The 22,127-nt window shown below is 35.8% G+C and overlaps 1 protein-coding gene across 19 annotated transcripts in view; it reads left to right on the forward strand.

The window, feature by feature from the left end:
• DLGAP1 (DLG associated protein 1) overlaps positions 1 to 22,127 on the forward strand; it is a gene marked incomplete at both ends in the record, with an annotated part of 338,395 nt that overhangs the window by 29,461 nt on the left and 286,807 nt on the right. For 3 of the 19 annotated variants that reach the window (XM_084252584.1, XM_084252585.1, XM_084252587.1), the window contains one exon: positions 11,027 to 11,077. The exons of the other annotated variants lie outside the window; for them this stretch is intronic. In XM_084252584.1, coding sequence (XP_084108710.1) covers positions 11,027 to 11,077 — 51 coding nt within the window. Of the gene's footprint in view, positions 1 to 11,026; positions 11,078 to 22,127 lie in introns of those variants that run through there. 19 annotated transcript variants of the gene reach the window in all.

Raw genomic sequence — 22,127 nt, forward strand, 5'->3', positions numbered from 1 at the left:
AAAAAATAAAATAAAATACAACTTTTATTTCAGAAAATTTTTCTTGAATTCTATATTAAGATGATTATTGGGCTATTGGAAAGGTCATGATACATTTTTGCTTGAAAAACATGAAAAATATGTCATGACTTTTCTGACAACCCAATATTTTATTACATTGTTTTGACTTTTTTCTTTGAGATAACAATCATACTGTGCAAAATACATATAAAATATTTTACAGCATATATTATATATGTTTCCTTGTCTTTTCATTTTAATTTCTATGTCACTCATTTACTTTCCTTTGATTCTGCCAGTTTCTACTTCACTTAGTGAAAGCATCTGATACTTTTCTTTTTCCTTCTGACTTATTTCACTGGCAATAATCCCTTCTACCTCCATCCATGTTGCTGTGAATAGCATAAGTTTATCTTTTTGATTGCTGAGTAGTATTCCATTGTGTATATATTTAGCACATCTTCTTGATCCAGCCATTTGTTTTGGGGCATTTAGGTTGTTTCCATGTTTTAGCTATTGTAAATAGTGCTGAGATGAACATAGGAGTTCATTATCCTTTTGAATTAATGTTTTTGTGTCATTTAGGTAGATTCCTAGGAGTGGAATAGCTGGGTCATATGCACAATCCATTATTAGTCATTTGAGGGCACATGTTATACCTATTTGAATGAATTGCATTGTCTTAGAGAATCAGAAAGTTCCTGTGGAGGAAATGGTGGGCTGTAGTTTTCCAAACATTTATGAGTCGATGGCCCCCTTTGCTGCTGCTACTGTGATAAAACTCTTTCTTTATAATATAATGCATCCAACTAGTCACAGAGAAAACCTAGTTCTTTTCCCTGTCAATTATTCCTTTCATAACTTCATAGGCTACCGGTCATAGGGGGACACAAAGGATACATCATTTTTAGAACTAATTTCTAACCCTTAATAAACTTTGCCCATTCACCCTCCATCATCTTTATTAGTCCCAGACTTTTCATGGTGTTTTCCTCTTGGATTGAGATCTTCACATGGGAAGGGTGAGGAGAGAGAATATATATTAACAGAGTTTTCTGAGCATTTCTCCATCTTGGTCCCTTTCCTGTAATACTTACCATTTACCTACCACATTATTATGACTTTCCTGCCTGGACTTCTGCCTGGAGTTTGTAAATTTTCTGCTTGTTCTGCTGAATATATGTTTTGTGGATATTTCTTTTCGTTTTTCTGTATTGTTGTTGTTGTTGTTTGTAATGGATTCCAGAGTGAAAAAATTCAGTTCCTCTAAAAACCAATTTAGTTTTCTGAATTCTAAGTCCAGTTTTCTAAGCAAAATATGTGTCTTATTAACAGTGGATGTTCACATTGTAGGGATATCAAAGCCACATTGACCAGGGAAAGAGAGAATGGTCAGACTTTATAAACACCCCAATATAGAATACAATACTCACCCCCAATATAGAGCACATGACTTCAATTATTTTTGCTAGTAGCAATTATGCTATCTTTACCCTCTGACCACAGTCTGCCAATTTTCACACTTTATACTCTAAAATCAAATTTACTTTCTCCTTTCCCCTCCCCTTTATTTCCCACAATATATACTGAGACTCTTCCAGAGTTGCCTTTCATTTACTCAATCCAAAAATACTTAATAATTCCTTCTATTTTCAGGCTATTGGTAGCTGCAAAAGATACAATGATGATCAAACTTGATTCCTACTGTCATTCCCCTTGTTGTCAGTAGAGAGATAAACATTACACAAATAAATCACATGGATCATTTTAAAATTATTACTAAGGTAAGAGCCATTATTGAATTTTTGCCCCTTTCTTCTTGAAAGGAACTGTGACTGGAATCAGCTTCCCACAAGACTCAGGTGAGAAGCTGTTGTCTCAGCACTCCCTACACATCTGACACCTAGATCAGACTTCTGGATTCCTGAGCCCAAAATGTTTATTACGCACCTTCCCTCCATGTAACCCATATCTCATACTTGACCTACTCTACTGTAAGACTGACCAGAGAGAAGGCAGTATCTCTCCACAGTGAATTTAACTAAGACACTCAACCCAGGAGTCTCTTTAAAGATTCCAAAAGTAAAGTGGTCAAGCACCTTCTGAGCCTTCTGTTTATCTGTACAAACCTCAATCAAGTTTTCACTTTGTTCAGTTCCTACAAAGGCGATTGTGATGCTGCAATAGCATATGAACCTAAGAAATTCAAAGATCCATGTTCTAGCAAGTAATGATAGGGATTAAGTTTGAAAGACAAGATAGAATAAATTAGACAATGAACCCAAAGAATCACACAAGGCAGCAAGATACCAAGAGGTCAGAGATAAATCCAGTGTGCCCAATTTCACTTAGACGATGCAAAATGAGTTTGGAAATCTATACAAGACAATGTCATTCATGGCCCTGAAGGTTGTGTTTAAATTTTGAATCTTTATATTCTTATTTATGTGTGTAGGAAGGTAGGAGTGAAGAAGCTGATTTCTACTTTTCCTTCTGCAATGATGCAATGGCCCCTTTGGAAATGAAAGGAGAATGAGTCAGAAGCATAGTATATACTACTCCATATAGTTTATAGAAGTATAGTATTCCATGTTTTAAAAAATAAAAAGGGTAACTGAGATTAGGATGTCGACAGTGTTATTGAGGCAAATGGATAGTTTCCAGAGATTCCAAATCTTCTCGACTTGTTGAAGTGAAGGAGAAGGGAAGTGTCTATGTTTCTCACTTACATGAAAGTCGGTGTTTCCAATCACTGAAGTAGGGAACTCTAGAAGCATCCCAGTGTATTTATTGTGTAAAATAAATAGTTGGGGGTGGGGGGGTAGAGGAGAAAGGAAATTTGATTTTAAAGTATATAAAATACTGTGTATATGTCAACAGTAGATAAATTACTGTGCAAATAGTGTAAAGTATTGTGTGTATAGTATGTCAAGTACTGTGTGTATAGTATATAAAGTATTATTTATATATACTGAAAAGTAGCAAAGTGAATTGTCAAGTATCTGAAGTTGATATGGAATATCTTGAATGTAATATAAATTTATGAGTCATCTGCCTGAAAGAAGTTTTCTTATGATGCAAATTTCTCTTCACCATGCTTCTCCTACCCTTTCCAATTTGAAGATCATTTTCTCTGATAGAGAAAATGGTGAAGTTTGAGAGTTTGCTGTTTTCTCCTCCTCCCTCTCCCCCCTGCTCCTCCTCCTGCTGCTCTACCACCTCCTCTTCTTCCTCCTTCATCATCATCTGTTCATATTATACCATCTGGAACAAATCCTGGGATTGTCTTTCTTCTTCTATTTATTCCAAATCATGACTTTTAAAATCCCCCCCCCTTTTCTTCTGCCCTTGACTTTTTCTTCTTTCTTTTTCTTTTTTTTTTTTGTTAAATTCAGAAATTTTATTTAATTTTGGACTTTAATCCTCTTGAGTCAATTCTTTTTATTTTTTCAAGTAGAGGTAACATTGGTTTACAACTCTGATTTGTAAATCAATGATATGATTTAAAGGAATAGGTTCACACCTCCTCAGATGTATGTCACCACACCACACCCATTCCCAAAGTACCCAGAGTTCCTCACCATAGACCATTAAGCCCCTTACCCCTTTTGTTCTGACCACCACTTTTTCTCACTTTCTAGTTTCAATTGTGCATTTGTATTTTAGGGTTGTTTGTTGTTTGGTTTTGTTGGTTCTCTGTTTTGTTTTTGATATTCCACAAGTAGAATCACCCAATGCAATTCTTTCTTTTTTAAAATGCTTTAGTTTTTATTACTTTATATATAAGTTTACAAATATGAGCCAATACTCGAGTATGTTCACAGATGTTAAGTCTATATCATCTTTATATCAAAAGATGTAGTATCACAGTCAAAGCAGAATACAGAATTGCATTGGAAATAAGTCATCCAATGCAATTCTTTTTTTTGTTCTTTGTTTTTTTTTTGTTTTTTTTAAATAATAAATTTTATTTTTATATTCCCCATACAATTGCAACCCCCCCATTTTGACCCCAATCCCTCCCCTCCCACCCATCACCCCCCAAAAAGTGTCTCTGGTTCATAGTTGTTTGTTGATTTTGATTTTCACTTTCTTATAGTTATTCATTTTCCTGGTCCCTTATTTAAGTTTTCTAGATTCCTGCTATGAGTGAGACCATCCGGTATTTTTCTTTTTCTTTCTGGCTTATTTCGCTGAGCATGATCCCTTCCAGCGCCATCCATGTTGCTGCAAATTGCATGTGTTTATCTTTTTTGAATGCTGAGTAATATTCCATGGTGTATATGGACCACATCTTCTTTTTTTTTTTTTTTTGAGACTCAAGAAATATTTTATTTTTTTTATTTTTTTTTTTTATAAATTTTATTGTTATATTCCCCATACAATTGCAGCCCCCCATTCTGACCCCAATCCCTCCCCTCCCGCCCCCGCCCCCCTAAAAGTGTCTCTGGTTCATAGTTTTTTGTTGATTTTGATTTTCACTTTCTTATAGTTATTCATTTTCCTGGTCCCTTATTTAAGTTTTCTAGATTCCTGCTATGAGTGAGACCATCCGGTATTTTTCTTTTTCTTTTTGGCTTATTTCGCTGAGCATGATCCCTTCCAGCGCCATCCATGTTGCAGCAAATTGCATGTGTTTATCTTTTTTTTTAATGCTGAGTAATATTCCATGGTATATATGTACCACATCTTCTTGATCCAGTCATCTATTTTTGGGCATTTGGGTTGTTTCCAAAGCTTAGCTATTGTAAACAGTGCTGCTATAAACATAGGGGTGCAGGTGCTCTTTGGAATTGATGTTTCTGTGTCCTTTGGGTAAATACCTAGGAGTGGAATTGCTGGGTCATATGGAAGCTCTATGTTTAGTAGGTCCAGAAATCTCCACACAGCTTTCCACAGTGGTTGGACCAGTTTGCACTCCCACCAACAGTGCAGAAGAGTTCCTTTTTCTCCACACCCTCGCCAACATTTGTTATTGCTAGTTTTTTTAATATGTGCCATTCTCACTGGTGTAAGATGGTATCTCATGGTAGTTTTGATTTGCATTTCCCTGATGACAAGTGATGTTGAACATTTTTTCATATGCCTGTTGGCCATTTGCATTTCCTCTTCAGAGAAGTTTCTTTTAAGCTCTTCTGCCCATTTTTTGACTGGATTATTTTCTTTGTTGTTGTTGAGACTCATCAGCTCTTTGCAGATTTTTGTGATCAGTCCTTTATCATTAGTGTTGGGTGCAAAAATGTTCTCCCAGTTGGTGGGGTTTCTCTTTGTTTTTGTTATTGTCTCTTTTGCTGTGCAAAAGCTCTTTAATTTGATATAGTCCCAGCTGTTTATCTTTGCCTTCACTATCACTGCTTTGGGTGATGTGTCTGTAAAGATGTCTTTGATGTGCAAATCACGTAGTGTTTCGCCTATATTTCCTTCTATATATTTTATGGTTTCAGGTCTTATGTCTAGTTCTTTAATCCATTTTGAGTTGATTTTTGTGTATGGTGTGAGGTGGTGGTCAAGCTTCATTCTTTTGCATGTAGCGACCCAGTTTTCCCAGCACCATTTATTGAACAAACTTTCTTTGCTCCAATGCATAGTCTTTGCTCCTTTGTCAAAGATTAGTTGACCATAAACCTGTGGGTTTATTTCTGGATTTTCTATTCGATTCCATTGGTCTGTATGTCTGTTCTTGTTCCAATACCATGCGGTTTTGATGATTATAGCTTTGTAGTATAGTTTGAAGTCTGGGAGTCTGATGCCTCCATTCCCTTCTTTTTTTTTCAGGAGAGCTTTGGCTATTCGGGGTTTTTTGTGATTCCATATGAATTTCATCAATAATTGTTCTATTTCTTTGAAGAATGACATTGAAATTTTGATTGGAATAGCATTGAATCTGTATATTGCTTTTGGAAGGATGGCCATTTTAATAATGTTTATTCTTCCAATCCATGAGCAGGGGATGTCTCTCCATTTCTTTGTGTCTTCTTCTATTTCTTTTAACAGTGTTTTATAGTTTTCTTTGTATAGGTCCTTTACCTCTTTTGTTAGATTTATTCCCAAATATTTGATTTTTTTTGTTTCAATAACAAAAGGGATGGTCTTTTTGATTTCTTCTTCTTCAGATTTATTGTTTGTGTATAGGAAGGCTACTGACTTTTGCGTGTTGATTTTGTATCCTGCCACTTTACTGAACTGATTGATGAGTTGAATTAGCTTTTCTGTGGAGTTTTTGGGGTTCTCTATGTATAATATCATATCGTCTGCAAATAGTGATAGTTTGACTTCTTCTTTTCCTATTTGGATTCCTTGGATGTCTTTCTCTTGTCTTATTGCCCTGGCTAGGACTTCTAGTATTATATTGAAAAGCAATGGTGAGAGTGGACATCCTTGTCTTGTTCCAGATCTTAATGGAATTGCTTTCAGCTTTTCACCATTGAGAATGATACTGGCTGTTGGCTTGTCATAGATGGCCTTTATGATGTTGAGGTATGTTCCTTGTATCCCAAGAATTTCAAGGGCTTTTATCATGAATGGGTGTTGCACTTTGTCGAAAGCTTTCTCAGCATCTATTGATATTATCATATGGTTTTTATATTTCTTTTTGTTGATGTGTTGGATAACGTTGATTGATTTTCGGATGTTAAACCATCCTTGTGCCCCTGGAATGAATCCAACTTGGTCGTGGTGAATTATCTTATGGATACATTGTTGGATTCTGATAGCTAAAATTTTATTGAGGATTTTTGCATCAGTGTTCATTAGGGAGATTGGCCTGTAGTTTTCCTTTTTTGTGTTGTCCTTGTTCGGTTTTGGTATTAGTGTAATGTTGGCTTCATAGAACGTGTTTGGTATTGTCCCTTCCTTCTCAATTTTTTGGAAGAGTTTGTGAAGGATAGGCACTAATTCGTCTCTGAATGTTTGGTAGAATTCATTTGTAAATCCATCAGGTCCTGGGCTTTTGTTTTTGGGGAGGTTTTTGATTACCATTTCAATTTCGCTAATTGTAATTGGTCTGTTTAGGTGTTCTATTTCTTCTTTATCTAGCTTTGGGTGATGGTAGAGTTGTAGGAATTTGTCCATCTCCTCTAGATTGTTAAACTTGTTTCCATATAACTGTTCATAGTAGTTACTGATTATTCTTTTGATTTCTGCTGTGTCCGTTGTGATTTCTCCTCTTTCATTGATGATCCTGTTTATTTGTGCTTTCTCCCTTTTTTCCTTTGTGAGCCTGGCTAGGGGTTTGTCTATTTTATTGATTTTTTCAAAGAACCAGCTCTTGGTTTCATTGATCTTTTGGATTGTTTTTTTAGTTTCAATTTCATTTATTTCTGCTTTGGTTTTTATTATTTCTTTTCTTCTACTGGTTTTGGGGTTTTTTTGTTGTTCTTTTTCTAGATCTTTGAGCTTCGAGATTAGGTTGTTTCTTTGCGTTCTTTCTTGTTTCTTGATGTGAGCTTCTATTGCTATATATTTTCCTCTTATTACTGCTTTTGCTGCATCCCATACATTTAGGATATTGGTGTCCTCCTTGTCGTTCAATTCAAAAAATTTTTTAATTTCTTCTTTGATCTCCTCATTAGTCCAATGGTCTTCCAGTAGTGTGGTTTTTAATCTCCATGAGGTAGGAAAGTTCCTTGCCTTCTTTTTATGGTTTATTTCTAGTTTGATGCCTTCATGGTCAGAAAAGATGGTTGATATGATTTCAATCTTGGTGTATCTGTTGATGTTTGTCTTGTGCCCCAGTATGTGATCGATCCTGGAGAATGATCCGTGTGCGCTTGAGAAAAATGGACCACATCTTCTTGATCCAGTCATCTATTTTTGGGCATTTGGGCTGTTTCCAAAGCTTAGCTATTGTAAACAGTGCTGCTATAAACATAGGGGTGCAGGTGTTCTTTGGAATTGATGTTTCTGTGTCCTTTGGGTAAATACCTAGGAGTGGAATTGCTGGATCATATGGAAGCTCTATGTTTAGTAGGTCAAGAAATCTCCACACAGCTCTCCATAGTGGTTGGACCAGTTTGCACTCCCACCAGCAGTGCAGGAGAGTTCCTTTTTCTCCACACCCTCGCCAACATTTGTTGTTGCTAGTTTTCTTAATATGTGCCATTCTCACTGGTGTAAGATGGTATCTCATGGTAGTTTTGATTTGCATTTCCCTGATTGCAAGTGATGTTGAACATTTTTTCATATGCCTGTTGGCCATTTGCATTTCCTCTTCAGAGAAGTTTCTTTTTAGCTCTTCTGCCCATTTTTTGACTCATCCAATGCAATTCTTATAGGTGCTCATGAGTTTCTGTATTTGCTTTGACTGTGAACCCATCTCATATTTGAAACTAGTTCTTTTAATTTGTTCCATCAAACCCCTCCCCTCCTTGTACAATACTGTTGGTTTGTTTTCTTAAGGCTTTCTTTGTTAATTCTCATCTAATTGTTTGTAATATATCATCGGAATAAGGTTTGTGATCCCAATTTTCCTCTTGGATCATATGCCCTTTCATGTTATCTAATCGAAAGCAAATATTCTCCCCCTCTTTCTTCTTTCTTTTCTTTCTCCTTCTTTTCTTCTTCTTGTTTTCATTCTCTCTGATTTGGTTTTTATCTTCCTTATTGAAAATTAGTTATAATTAAACACAAACACAGATGATCCTTTAGGTAGGTCTACAGCTCATAGTAATCAATGGTTTCCCAAGTTTAGCATTATTCTGTTTCCTTCCCCCATCTCTCTTTCTCTACCCTCTAAGAATTTATTAAAAAGAACGAACTCATGGGGCTCCCTGGTGGCACAAGAAGTTAAGTCTCAGCACTATGTAGCTATGGGCAGCCACTGCAGCACGAGATCAATCCCCTGGCAGGGAGCTACCCACATGGCACAGCAGACCTCTCCTGTCTCACCCATACTCCCCTCAGCAGTGTATTTCAGTACATCTGCCTGTTTTGCTCCCCACTCTGTCTCTGGTGAATCTTCTCACCCCTCACACTTCTGGCCTACACCCCAGCTCTTATATGCATAAATAAATAAAATAAATCTTAAAAAAATAAGTAAATATAAATAATTCATGTAATTACAAACATCATACAATATTCCTGTGACAAGTGAACACCAAATAATTTTATTAACATCTTCATAGAGATATAATTTGCAAACCACAAAATTCACCTATTTAAAGTTAATAGATCAGGGCCTCCCGGGTGTGCAGCAGTTGAGCTCTGGGTTGCAAAGCTGTCCGCAGCCTCTGCATCACGGGTTCGATCCCCGGCCACCAGGCGAGGGTCCCACCTGGCGCACAGACCTCTCCTGCTGCCCACTGCTCTCCTCAGCAGTGTACTTCGTCATTCTGCCTGTTCTGCTCTCCACTCTGGCTCTGGTGAATTCTCTCACCCTCCCGCACTTCTGACTGTACCCAGTGCTTGTATAAATAAGTAAATAAATCTTATATAATTAATTAATTATCTGTTTAAAAAAATAAAATAAAGTTTATAGAGCAGTGGTTTTAGTATCTCCATAGAATTGTGCAACTATCACCAAAATCTAAGATAAGGACATTCTTATCACTCTAATAGGAAGCCCAGAGCCCCTTAACATTCATTTCCTGGTATTTCAGTCCCAAGCCCAGGATAACCACTAATCTATTGTCTTAGAGAGTCTCCCTCTTCTGGATATTTTATGTAAATGGAACATACAATATGTGATCTTTTGTGACTGGCTTCTTTCAACAAGCACACTGTTTCGAATTAATCCATATCATAATATGTATATTCATTTATTTTTAATGCCAAATAGCACCACTATATGAATATACCACTTTTTAATATCTGTTCTGATGGACATTAGGGTTGTTTCCACTTTTTTGGGCTACCATGAGTAACAGTACTATGAACATTTGTGTATTGTTTTGTGTGGACACATGTCTTCATTTTTTCTGGTATATGCCTGAGTGGAATTATTGAGTCATACGGTAAACATTGTGTTAAACATTTTGAGGTAAATCAGTTCTTTAAGTATTGCTTTTTTAATTTCTCATTAGAGGCATCCATGTTATTACTCATTTTGATGAGGAAAATTTTAGGGTTTAGTTTTGCATGACAAAGACAAAAATGGTTTAAACGTCAAGTTAAAATGTCTTCGTTTAGTCATATTGTTCTTGTCCATGGATAATCTAGATTAGTTATGATTGCACCTTTTATTTGATAAAGCTGGATTTTAATAAATGTTGGCTACTTAAATTATATGAAGTAACACACCTGGAAGAGAAGGCTGTAACAGTTCCTTTGCCCCTCTGGAAGAGACATCACCTTAACTAAACAAGATTGGGGGGAAACTATTTTTTATGTAAGTCATTTTCTAAAAAAGAAAAGGTGTTTCTAAACACCACAGGTTTCTAAAACATTTAATTCATTTTTTAAAAATGAATTATTAAAGAATATGACTTTTTTGTAAAAAATAATTTGATATCCAGAAGACAACTATTACTTTTTTGCTCTGAAACCCGTCTCTCTCTTTTTAAGCTATCTGAACAGTGTATCAATTTGTGTGCTCACTTATTTCAAAACTGTAAAATACATGTCTTTCCATCACTAGTAAATCAGACTTTCCTATTTTTAGAAAATCAGACCTAACATCCCCATATGTGTTTCCCCTCAAAAGAATATACGTTATGCACTGCTTGTGCTACAAAGTGAATCAATAGTCTAAGAATCCACCAAGATACTGAAAGAAAAGCAAGGTGATTTTGCTGGGACAGTGAACAAGCAGTACACTATCATTGGAATTGCTATGCAAAATTGCATAGGCTTAAAAATCTATACTAAGTGTACATTTAAGTGTTATTCTTCAATTATAAGATTTTTATTTTTAGTATCTATATATGAATGAAATGCACAGTTGCATGTGTAGAGTTGTGAGCCATGGCCAACCACTCCCCACCTACCAAGTTCTGTTTACTGCCTTACTCACCCACTTTGCATCGGCAAATCACAGAGAGAAGCTAAATGCTCTCAGCTGCACTATACCAAATCAAAGCTGAGATGAATAATGAACTTAATTTTCCATAAAGGCATTCTGTTTGGCATTTCAGCTAATAAGGTAAGCTAATGGCAATTCCGGGCTATGGAAAGGAAAATAGTTCTCTTTGTGTTTGATTTTTGTGCTAATCCATAATTTTTCTTTTAACATGCTGGAGTTAATTTTATGTTTCACAATATCTGTGAAATTGGGATGAAAAATTTTATATAGCGAAGCCCCAACACACCCTTTTCCTTTGATTAGGGTTGCTAATGGTATTAGAGGGGCTGACGGAATAATCCAGATTTTTTGTAAGAATGGCATCTGTAGAGTAATGTTTTTATCATCTGTAGTGCAAAATGAATTTAGTTAAACAGCAGAGGTGCAGCAAAGGCTTACAAAATTATTTAAGCACTGATTTTTAAATACAGTTAGTCTGATATATTGTGAATTGATATTGAATGTGCTCTAAAGAAAGCAGAATACATACATCATGGTAGCATCTGAGTCATTTCATTTCTAAGTACATGTTATTCTAGAGAAGGTAGTAATTTTCAATTGCTAAAATTATTCCACAGCTTCGGGTTAGGTGGGCTTTATCTTGTAAGATTGAGTCTTTAAAATAGCAGCATACTGGTATGAATTTTCTTTATTACTTTCTTGATTTACCGTGGCTGCAATGATTTCAGATCCTGTGGAAGATGTGCCTGTTTGTCCACTCAAGTTCATGGAATTAAAAACCACCAGACCTCTCCCACACTTTTATTGCTACCTTGGCTAGTGTATCTCAAAAAATAAGATGTGATGAATCAATTACTAGTTTGGCTTTGGTTTTTGTGATACAGTTTTTCAATTTTTAACACCAGGATTTTTGTTTTCATCAGATTGTAGCACAAATCTCTGAAACTAGCAAGAGTTTAGCAAGATGCTGAAGAAATTATGACCTTTCTTTTTTAGAATAATAACAAAAATGAAAAGTATGATTAGGGTTTACGTTTTCTGAGCTCACTGCCATGTCACCTGAAAATCAGAGACTCTATTTTGTCAAAGTAGGTGACCTCAAAAGATGTTTCAGAAGGACTCTTCAAAAATAGCCAAAGTATGTGGGAAAATTTTTTGGAGAAATTGAAAGAAAATATTTCTCCTTTTGCTATTGTCTAATCTCCCTGTTCTATTTCTATGTCTAGGAAAAGAGCTGTGGACACCAGATGTTTTGTTTTGTGGAAATTTTTAAACATCACAATCAGACTTTGCTAGAAAAGGAGGAACTTTTATCCTCCCCTCCCCCTTAAATTGTTGACAATATTTGTTTTTCCTAGAAGTATAAATGGAATGCTAAGTTTGAGCACAAGTATTTAGCTACCAATAATGTCTTAGTTTACTTACATATCATACACATTCCACTACAAATTTTGAGCATTTCTCTCAAAACAGCTCTAATTTAGTAAAACTGTAGGAAATAGGAGTGTGGCATTTTAGTTTATCACAGTTCATTTTTAAGAACATCAAGACAGACATATGTTACCTCTTCATGCTTCAAGGTTTTAAAATATGTTCAATTTCATGGCTATTCTCTATTTCTAGAAATCTGTTGGAAGCTCAAATGTGGTGAATTGTTTTGGATTTTAAAGCGTTCATTTTTTTTTCCTTTTCCTTCCTTTTCCTCTCATACTTCTTCACTCCATAGCATCCTCGGCTGCCCCGTGCACATTTTCCTCCTTTAGTTTGATGTTTTTCTAATTTCCCTTCTCCCTACTATCATTGGTTCAGAATCTGTGCATTTTGAAGCTGGAAGAAACAAACACTCCAGAAACAAACTTTTGTAACCACCAAGTTTTTATCTTCTATTTCCTGTCATTTGCACAAGACTTTATTATAATAAAAAAAATTTTATACCAGCTTTACTTTTAATCAGTCCACTACAACTACCTAAAAACAACCTGATGATGACAATGTGCAAGGCTGCTTGATCAGTATCCTTTTCATGGTTGTTTTTCTATACTGGTCAACCCACGCAAGCATCAAGATGAGATGCAAAGCTGTTAGTCCTTTCACACATTCTTAGTGACGCCAGCTGCAATGTATGTTATTTACAGACACATGTTAACTCTCTGTATTAGGTAATTAATCAAGAAAATGTGGAAAAATAGCACCACCAACATCCCTACACACACAAACACACATACACACACCCACACATGCTCACACACACACACACACACATGCCCACCAAGCAACTATCAACTGAGGTCAGTGGTAACTGAGACAGCAACATTGTCACAGATGGCCCCCATCACTGGAATATCTTGGCACCATGGCAAGAAAGCCTGAACAGAAGGCAGTAAGTAGATATGTTCCCAAATACATGTGCCGCCTATCCTAGGGGATAATCAGAAGGAAGTGGAGGAGGAGCACTAAAATATCACTAGACTTCTTCGTGTTGTTAATGTTACTTTGCTTATGCTCACAGGCTGGAAGACCCGAGGGTATCCAAGTTACAAGAATTAAGACATGACTCAACTTATCATATGTAAAACATGACTCAGGATTTTCCTCACAAGTCTCCTACCCCGTACATCCTACCCTTGTAACTAGCACTACTATCTACCCATTTGTTTCAAACCAGAAACATGAGCAGCAACCTTGATATTTCCTCCCATATCACCATCTCATCTCCAAGGTAAACTTAGAAAAGTTGATTGAATGAATGAATGAATGAATGAATGAATGTGTGGAAAAATCACTAGCCCTATAAATTTTTTTCTGTTCACTTCCCTCCAATCCTTCTGCCACCACCTTTATTTAATCTCTATTGTTTCTCACCTAGATCATTATAAATTCCCCCTAAGTGGTCTTTTTGCCATCACTTTCTCCTCATCCTGTCCATCCTGTATGTTACATATAGCACAAGTGAACTTTCCAAAATACAAATAGAATCACTAATATTATAATGTTACTTCTACTTAATAAATTTTTCAATGGTCTCTCCTTACCTTCAGGATAAAATCAAAACTCTTTAACATGACTTAAAATATATGACATAATTAGGGGCCCTTTCCCTTCCACAGCTTCATTTCTTACCACTCCCTCTGTCCATTCTACATTTCAACCATATCGATCTACTTTTGACTTTCTTGTAGGTGCCAAGTTCTCCTGCCCAAGGTCTTTGCATAAGTTGCTTCCTCTCTTGCTGTCCATCCATCCCAAGCTCTTTTTTTTTCCCCTACTGTCCCTTTTTCAACCTTCTAGGCTCATCTGGCCAAAATGAAATCAAGACCCCTCTCCCAATATGTCCTCATGTCATCCATTTTCTTGCTTATTTTATTTTATGTAGGATTGCCTATTCCACTGCCCTAGAGCTCCATGAAGTAGATATCCAGACTCATTCAGTGGTATCATGATCTGGCACCCACCCAGTAAGGTCTACCTGAATGCTTGGACAGATAGTTGGAGTCCTTAACAAGCCTTATTACTTTTTTTTTTTTTATAAGGTTGCAGAAATTGAATGCAATGTTTCTTTCTGTTGCTCATTCCTACAAAGTACTGAGCTAAAGTAGTTCAGATAATTTTTTCCACTCCTATTTCCCTTTGCTCTATATGACTGACCAGATTTCGCTGAAGATCAAAACTTTCAGACAACAGCCAGGGAGTCAATGAATGTAGTTACCAATCATGAACAAGTAGATCTAAAGGTGACCCTTTGCCAAGTACATTGCATGCTATCCCATCCATATTCATGCTTACCAGAAATGAGGAAAATTTTGAGGGATTCCTCTTTATCTCCCAGCCAGGTATTGGGTATGTGTTTGGGGAAGGAGAAATAGATGGTATCCAAAAAATAAGATAATTAGGACCCTTATTTTTTACTGATTTCTGCATGAGAAATTCACCTGGCAGCCCTCATTACCGCCAAACAAATGTTCAGATAAATTCTTTAATGTCCATGTTCTTACTTGTCATAAGTGACACTGATGTTAAGGAATGGGTTCCTCTGTTTGATTCTAAGAGCCATTTCTTTCTATTTTCCATATGGCCCATTGCCATTAATCTTAAAAATGAATAGTTTTGTAAAAAAAAACTTTGATTTTTTTCACTCCTTGCCTGTTCATTGCTTCCTGAGCGCCTATCATCTACCCCAAGTATACTTTACCCTTATTATTAATCTGAAAGTAACCTTCTTTGTGCTATAGTCATCGTTCCTGCTCTTTCTCCTACAGCCCCTATGTCTACTGGAGCTTTCTGCTTTTCTTGCTCTCTCCACAGTGAAAGTAGTTGGGCCTCACATTTCTATTTCTTTTTCATTGTCCTTTTCAACACCGATCTTTTTTCCTGGTCCTGCACTATGATTACTCTTTCCACAGTGCTTTTGCCTGAGCTCAGTGAGCCCATAATGTTTGTCAGCCATAGCCTTATGTCAGAGTACTTCAGGGGCTTCCCCTGGTCTTTCATGGTGAAATCAAATTGCCATTTAATTAGCAGTGATCTCTGCTAAAGAAATACCTAGAAGTACAGTGAGAGAAAGAACCTATACAATTTCTGAAAAATGTTACATGATTTTAACATGGTGGTCTTTGGGGTCCTGGTGATCCCCAACAATGCATTTGTGCACACAGTCAATACAATGTGAGAGACAATACATTGTTATGTGAGGGGCTAAAGCTGTAGAGTTGGACAAGATTTGATCCTTTTTCTACCATTTCTATGTGACCTTGAGCAAGTCAATTAACCTTTCTGTGCCTCAATTTCTTCATCTGTAAAATGAAGATAATAATGCTGCCTATCTCACAAAATAATGCCTAGAGTACATAGAGTAAGTGCTTAGAGTACATGCCTAGAGTACATAGAGTAAGTGCTCAATTAATCACGATCATAGTGTTGCTGGTTGTGATATGTCAGAAAATAATTCCAGATATGGCCACATCCTAATTCCAGAAAACCAAATGTACCTTACTTGGCAAACATGTCTTTTTTTTTTTTTTAAGATTTATTTATTTATTTATTTATACAAGCACTGGGTACAGTCAGAAGCGCGGGAGGGTGAGAGAATTCACCAGAGCCAGAATGGGAAACAGAACAGGCAGACCGACGAAATACACTGCTGAGGGGAGCAGAGGGCATGGCAGGAGAGGTCTGTTGCACCATGTGGGACCCTTCCTGGCGGCCGGGGAATGAACCGGCACTGCAGAGGCTGCAGGCAGCTTCACAGCCCAGTGCTCAACCCCTGCGCCACCAGGGGCGGCCCCAAATATGTCTTTGTAGATGTTCTTAAGGATCTTGGAGTGGAGCAGTTATCTTGGGTTATCTGAGTAGGCAATAAATGTAATCACAAGTCCTTATAAGAGGGAAGATATGAGAGAGTTGACCTCAGAAGAAGGCCATGTGTCCGTGGAAGCAGAGATTTGAAGATGCTGTGTTGCTAGTCAGAAGGAGGAATAAGCCTTGAGCCAAGCAATGTAAGGAATGAAAGAAGATTAAAAAAAAGAAGAAGAAGAAGAAAATTGATTCTCCCCTAGATCTTCCAGAGGAGACTCAGCCATGCCCATATCTTGTTTTCAGCTTAGTGAATCAATTTTGGATTTCTGGCTCCCCAAACTGGAAGAAACTAAATGTGAGTTGTTTTAAGCCACTATGAAACAGTATCATTAGAAAAATAAAACTAGTGGTGATACTTGGGGAAATGAAATATGATGCCAAATGACTGATATAGAGAAATGTCAATGTAATAAAAGAGGGTATGAGGAAAACTGATGTGTCAGGTGGAAAGGACTTCTGATGTTCAGTGTGTGCCTGAATACAAGGCTGGAAGTATGCAGTACTTCTGTTAGAGGAAGTGCAGAAGGAGAAGTTTAAAGACCGATGCCATTTGCGTGGAGAAACACATAGAAGTGAGGTCTTTCAGAGAAGGGAGATGATGAGTAATGGGTGGGACATGACGAAGGAGGGAGGCTGAGTGATGGAATGCCCAGTTCAAGAAAGAAGGTTTTATTTAAAAGAAAGAAACCTGGTCTGGGGAGATTCCCAGAGCAATCAGGCATACTGAGGAAGGGAGAAAGTGTGCATTTAGAAAAGAGGATGTGTGTTCCAGAAAAAAGAGAGCCATTTCTATTATTTTTAGTAACAAATTAGTAATTTAAAAAGATAATCCAAGAAAAGGAATTCTGAAAAAGACTAGTTTTAACCAAGTTAAGATTATTAGCAGGAGGCTGAGTGTCTTCAACTTAATCTTTTCTAGATATACCCAGAGAAGCCTAAATCTGAAGTGACCTTTGTTTCATTTGAACTCTCCATGTACTGAACATAATTTGATATTTCCTACAGAACACACCATGCCTTTTTATATGACCATACCTCCACCAACACTCTTTCATCTACCATAATAATCTCTTCTTCTCCTTTTGCCCAGCTAGTCAAGTCTTGCCCATAATTCATGTCTCAAGTCAAAAATGACCATAAGCCAACTAACATGCTAATTTCACTGTCTACTATGTATTTCCTAGCAATTTCCACACTTTAACCACATTTGAATACTTGGTACTTCCTTTCCTCCTATAATCCTCCTCTTCCTCCAATAGCCAAGGAGATCCTGGAGGAAAATTCCAGGCCATCGATACTGGTGTCTTCTGCTCCCACAGTGTGGACATGCAGGTAGCACTCAATGAATGTAAATAATGGATAGATGAAATGACCATTGTGTCCTCTGGGCAGAAATTATCATAGGATAACAAAAAAAAAAAAAGTTAATGAATCCAGAGTCATGAATCCTAGGGTGTAAAGAAAATAAGTCATTCTCTACCCTATTCTCTAAAGCCAACAAATATGAAAGGAAATAACACCACTACTGCTTCATGCGTGGAACAGATTTTAATCCTTTTATCATCTATTATATAATTCGAACTATTGTTCAACATCTGCGGCAAAATTTAAGAACATGTTTTCTTCACTCCCAGATCTAATTTGTCATCTCTTTTATGAGAAGATTCATTTTTTATTTTTTTAACCAGGGCAGGCTATAGAAGGAGAAAAACAAAATGCCACTTTGAATGCACTCTAAATTATCTTCAAGTACAATACATCCATGGGTTGTTTTTCACTTGTTGTGCTTCACAGTTGAGGGAAATTTTTCTAAGATTCACAAGTTTTTTTCAAAGATGATAAATTTGTTGATGTTCAATATAAAATTTGTAGACAAATGCTACTATTATCTTGTTATTACATAATAAATAGTAAGAGCATTAGTAAAACTTACACCATGTTGACATTTGGAATACGGATGATTAAAACAGATAAATTACTTTTAAAAAGTTTCTTGGAAAAAGAAATAACATTTTAGTATTTCCTTATCTTAAGTAGACTAATTATATTTGTCCAGATTTTATTACTCTGTAATCAAATTCTATATTTGTGGTAATTCAGTAATTCTGTTATGTTAAAGCACCATAAAATTCACTTTACTTAGCCACCCATTGATATAAAAAAATCAGCCTATTTTCTATATGCAAAGAATGACTTAGAGAAATTTAAAAAAAGAATGACTTAGAGAAATTTAAAAAATTTATAATCCCACCAAGAAGAATGAGATAACTTGGAGCAAACTTTTTTTTTTTTCTGAGAGCAAACTTAATGAAAGAAGTGAAGGACCTGTTCATTGAAAACTGTACCACTGACATGAAAGTAAAAGAGGACAGGAAGAAATGGAAATATATCTTGTGTTCATGGATTAGAGGAATATACATTGTTAAAATGACCATATTATCTAAAGTTTCAACACAATATCTATCAAAATCCCAATGATTTCATTTCCAAGGAAATAGAACAAACAATTCTAAAATTTGTATGAAACCATAAAAGACCCCAAAGAACCAAAGATATCCTAAGAGGAAAGAAGATAAATGGAGATATCACACTCCCTGATTTCAAACTATTCTGCACAGGGATAATAATCAAAGCAGCATGGTGTTGGAACAAAAACTGAAGCACAGACCAATGGAGTAGAATAAAGAGCCCAAAAATAAACCTGCACAAATATAGTTAATCTTTGACAAAGGAGACACAGCTACTGAATGGAGAAAGGAAAGTCTCTGTAATGTTTTTGAAAATGTTATTTTTTTAAGTTTTATTTATGAATAGGATGCATTTGTATGATATATAAGATTAATAATCTCCACTGCTTGGCCATTTTTGATGTATTCACACCTGAGTCATAACTGCACACAAATAAAGCTTTAAGAAATCATAGAAGAGAATACACTTAAATATCACCTCCTGTCTAAATGCTCCATTTTTATAGACAGGAAATAAACACTTCAAGTTATTGAGGAGGGAGAGCTAATTCACTATAGTGGAGGTTTAAACATAAGAGGAAAAGAAGAAAGAAAATAACATATGTTTGGATTCCAAAATCCTATTACATCATTACACCCAAAATTGGAAAGAAAATGAAAAACACATCTTGGAAGCCTGTATGCCCCCTGCCAAAATCCCTGTGCCATTTTATTAATACACTTTTTCACATGTAGCAGTTGGATCTAATGAAAGGCTAAATCTTGCCTTTGTGTCAGAAATTGATTTATTTTTCCCCTCCTTCTGAGTTCTCCTGTAGTCAGCCCCAGGCCTTTGAGAGCCTGCCTTGTTGTTCATCATCACTATTATCATTTTTACAGGATGCCACAAGCCACTCAGAACTATACATTGTGATGAAACAATGTATCTTGTAGGAGGGCTACTTAGTCTACCTCTGAGAGGTGGATTTCAAGGGGAGAGGAAGAATGTGCTGACTAGCTCTTCCTCCCTCTTAAGCTGCCTACCCATAGCTATAGATTCAGGTGAGAGAATGACCTCTGAGCAGGAGCAGGTGGCAAGTTGGAAATGCCACAGGTCAGGTATTCAACTCTCATAATGGGAAGGGTGAAAATTGGGGTTCCTCCACTATGGACAAATACCATTCACCTGCAGTCTGTGAGACACCGTTCAGGGCTGGGAGAATGTTTGATGAGGGAAGAAAGAGAATCTAATCCCATTACCTTTTATGAGTGTCAGAGAAAGCTTCCATTAAAATCGAGGATAAAAATGTTGCATAGTGAGAACATACACCCATGCTTCACACAGACCTGATTTCCTCTATCATATTACCCAATAAATGCAATTTCCTCCCAACATGTACTTTTTTAATAAATAAAATCAGTACGATTCTAAGATAAGTGTATTTTTCTGGGTGGGAAAGTGATACATTTGGTTTCATTTCCTCCTGGTGTCATAAGGCTTGCCATCAGCAATGCCACCAAGATTAGAACATTGATTTTAATATTTCATACTTAAATTGACTGTAGTTCTCCTATATATCTGCTTAGTTTGAAATTTTGGATGACAATATATTTTCAGTTCAGCTCATTTTAATTCTTGTCCTAGACACTGTGGAATCAGATGACAGCAGGTTTAGGGCTAATATTAACTGCTTCTTGGTTTTGACAGGTTGATAAAATATTATTACACAGGTCTATAAAGTGAGGTAAAATACATGCAAAATCATATTTATATTCATTTTTGTAATCACAGTGCTTTTTACATAACAAGCATTCAATCAATAGTTAATGAATGATTGAGGAGAGTACATAGTTAAAAGTGACAAAAAAATAAAAACCTCCATATGCAATTATTAGAAACTCCAACCATATTTGAGTTTTCATTAAATTAAGTGCAGTCACAAGAAAAGTAAAACTTAAATGAGATTCCCTTGTACATCCAATGGTTGTGATTATTTCCAAAAGAGCTATAGTTTATTTGTTAGAAAGGAGAATAATTTTATGAAGCCCTCATAACATAAAACTTGCCTTTATTATGTAATATAGATGGTAAGTGTGGCATTCAAGTTCTACTTCTTCTCCAAAGAATATTTTTTAAAGCACCCACAAATGTCATCCCATCTATTTTTAAGCAAAGTGCTGCTGGATAAACAGCTGAATCTTCTAAACCCAATGGGAAAATTCAAAGTTTAAATTTGCTATTTTATCTTGTTGAAAATAAGTGGTGCAGACCGAAACAGAACATATGGGATTTTGCATATAGTTACATGTGAATTTTCTTAACTTTAAATATAAAATTCTAACCCAAGTAGAAAAACAATAAGAAAACAAAATATATTGTTTAATAATAGTTCTCTAAAGATTCAGATTCTCCTACCCAACTTTCACCAAATTCCAGTTAAAATTTGTTCCTTGGATTTTCTTTGCAAGTGACGTAGTAGTATCTGCAGATTGAGATAACGTAATGACCCCACAGATTCTAAAATAAGATCTATACTTGTTGTGAATTTGCGGTCTTTAAATAGATTTTTGGTTTTTTTACATGAAAATGGATTTGAGGTTTTTCTACAGAATTCATTTGTTATTTAAGTTATATACGTTAATTCTAAAAAAAAATGCAAACAGTGCAGAATGGTAAAGAGTTAAAAGTAAAAGCCCCAACTCCCCAGTCTCCTGACTCCTACTTCATAAAGATAACCACCACTGTCATTTTAACATTTTCATTCTGATGTTTTATTCAAACACAAAAATATATATGTATATATGTATGTGCACACACACACACACTCACACACATTTTCTTCTTTTTTAACAAACTGGTATATGCCATAAATACTGTTCAGTGCTTCACCTTTTTACTTTACAACACTAGTTTTCATTCACATCAGTATATATAGATCACCTCATTCTTTTTTAAAAGCTATATCATACCCCAATGAATGAGGACTCATTCATTCAGCTAATGTTTAATGATACCTCCCATGTGCAAGACACACTTCCAGATACCGAGAATGCAAAATTGAACAAAATAAAATCCCTGCTTTCCTGAAAACCACGTTCTACTATATTTTGACATTAAGTATTAAAGGAACTAGCATAGTAGTAATACATTTTAAGCAAAATGATTTATGATCACATTTTGCAGGCACTGTCATAATGAATCCCCTAGTAAATCTTTATTCCACTTTATCTGTTGAATAAATTGCAGATATTATTTTTAAATATTTAAATTTTCCCTTATAGCATCATTTCTTTAGAAATGGGTTGTGAATCATTATTGTTGATTAAATTAATACAATAATAGAATTTTTACACTGAGGTAGACTATCATT

Source organism: Talpa europaea (genome assembly GCF_964194135.1).
Source record: "Talpa europaea genome assembly, chromosome: 13".
NCBI classification, from domain to species: Eukaryota; Metazoa; Chordata; class Mammalia; order Eulipotyphla; family Talpidae; genus Talpa; species Talpa europaea.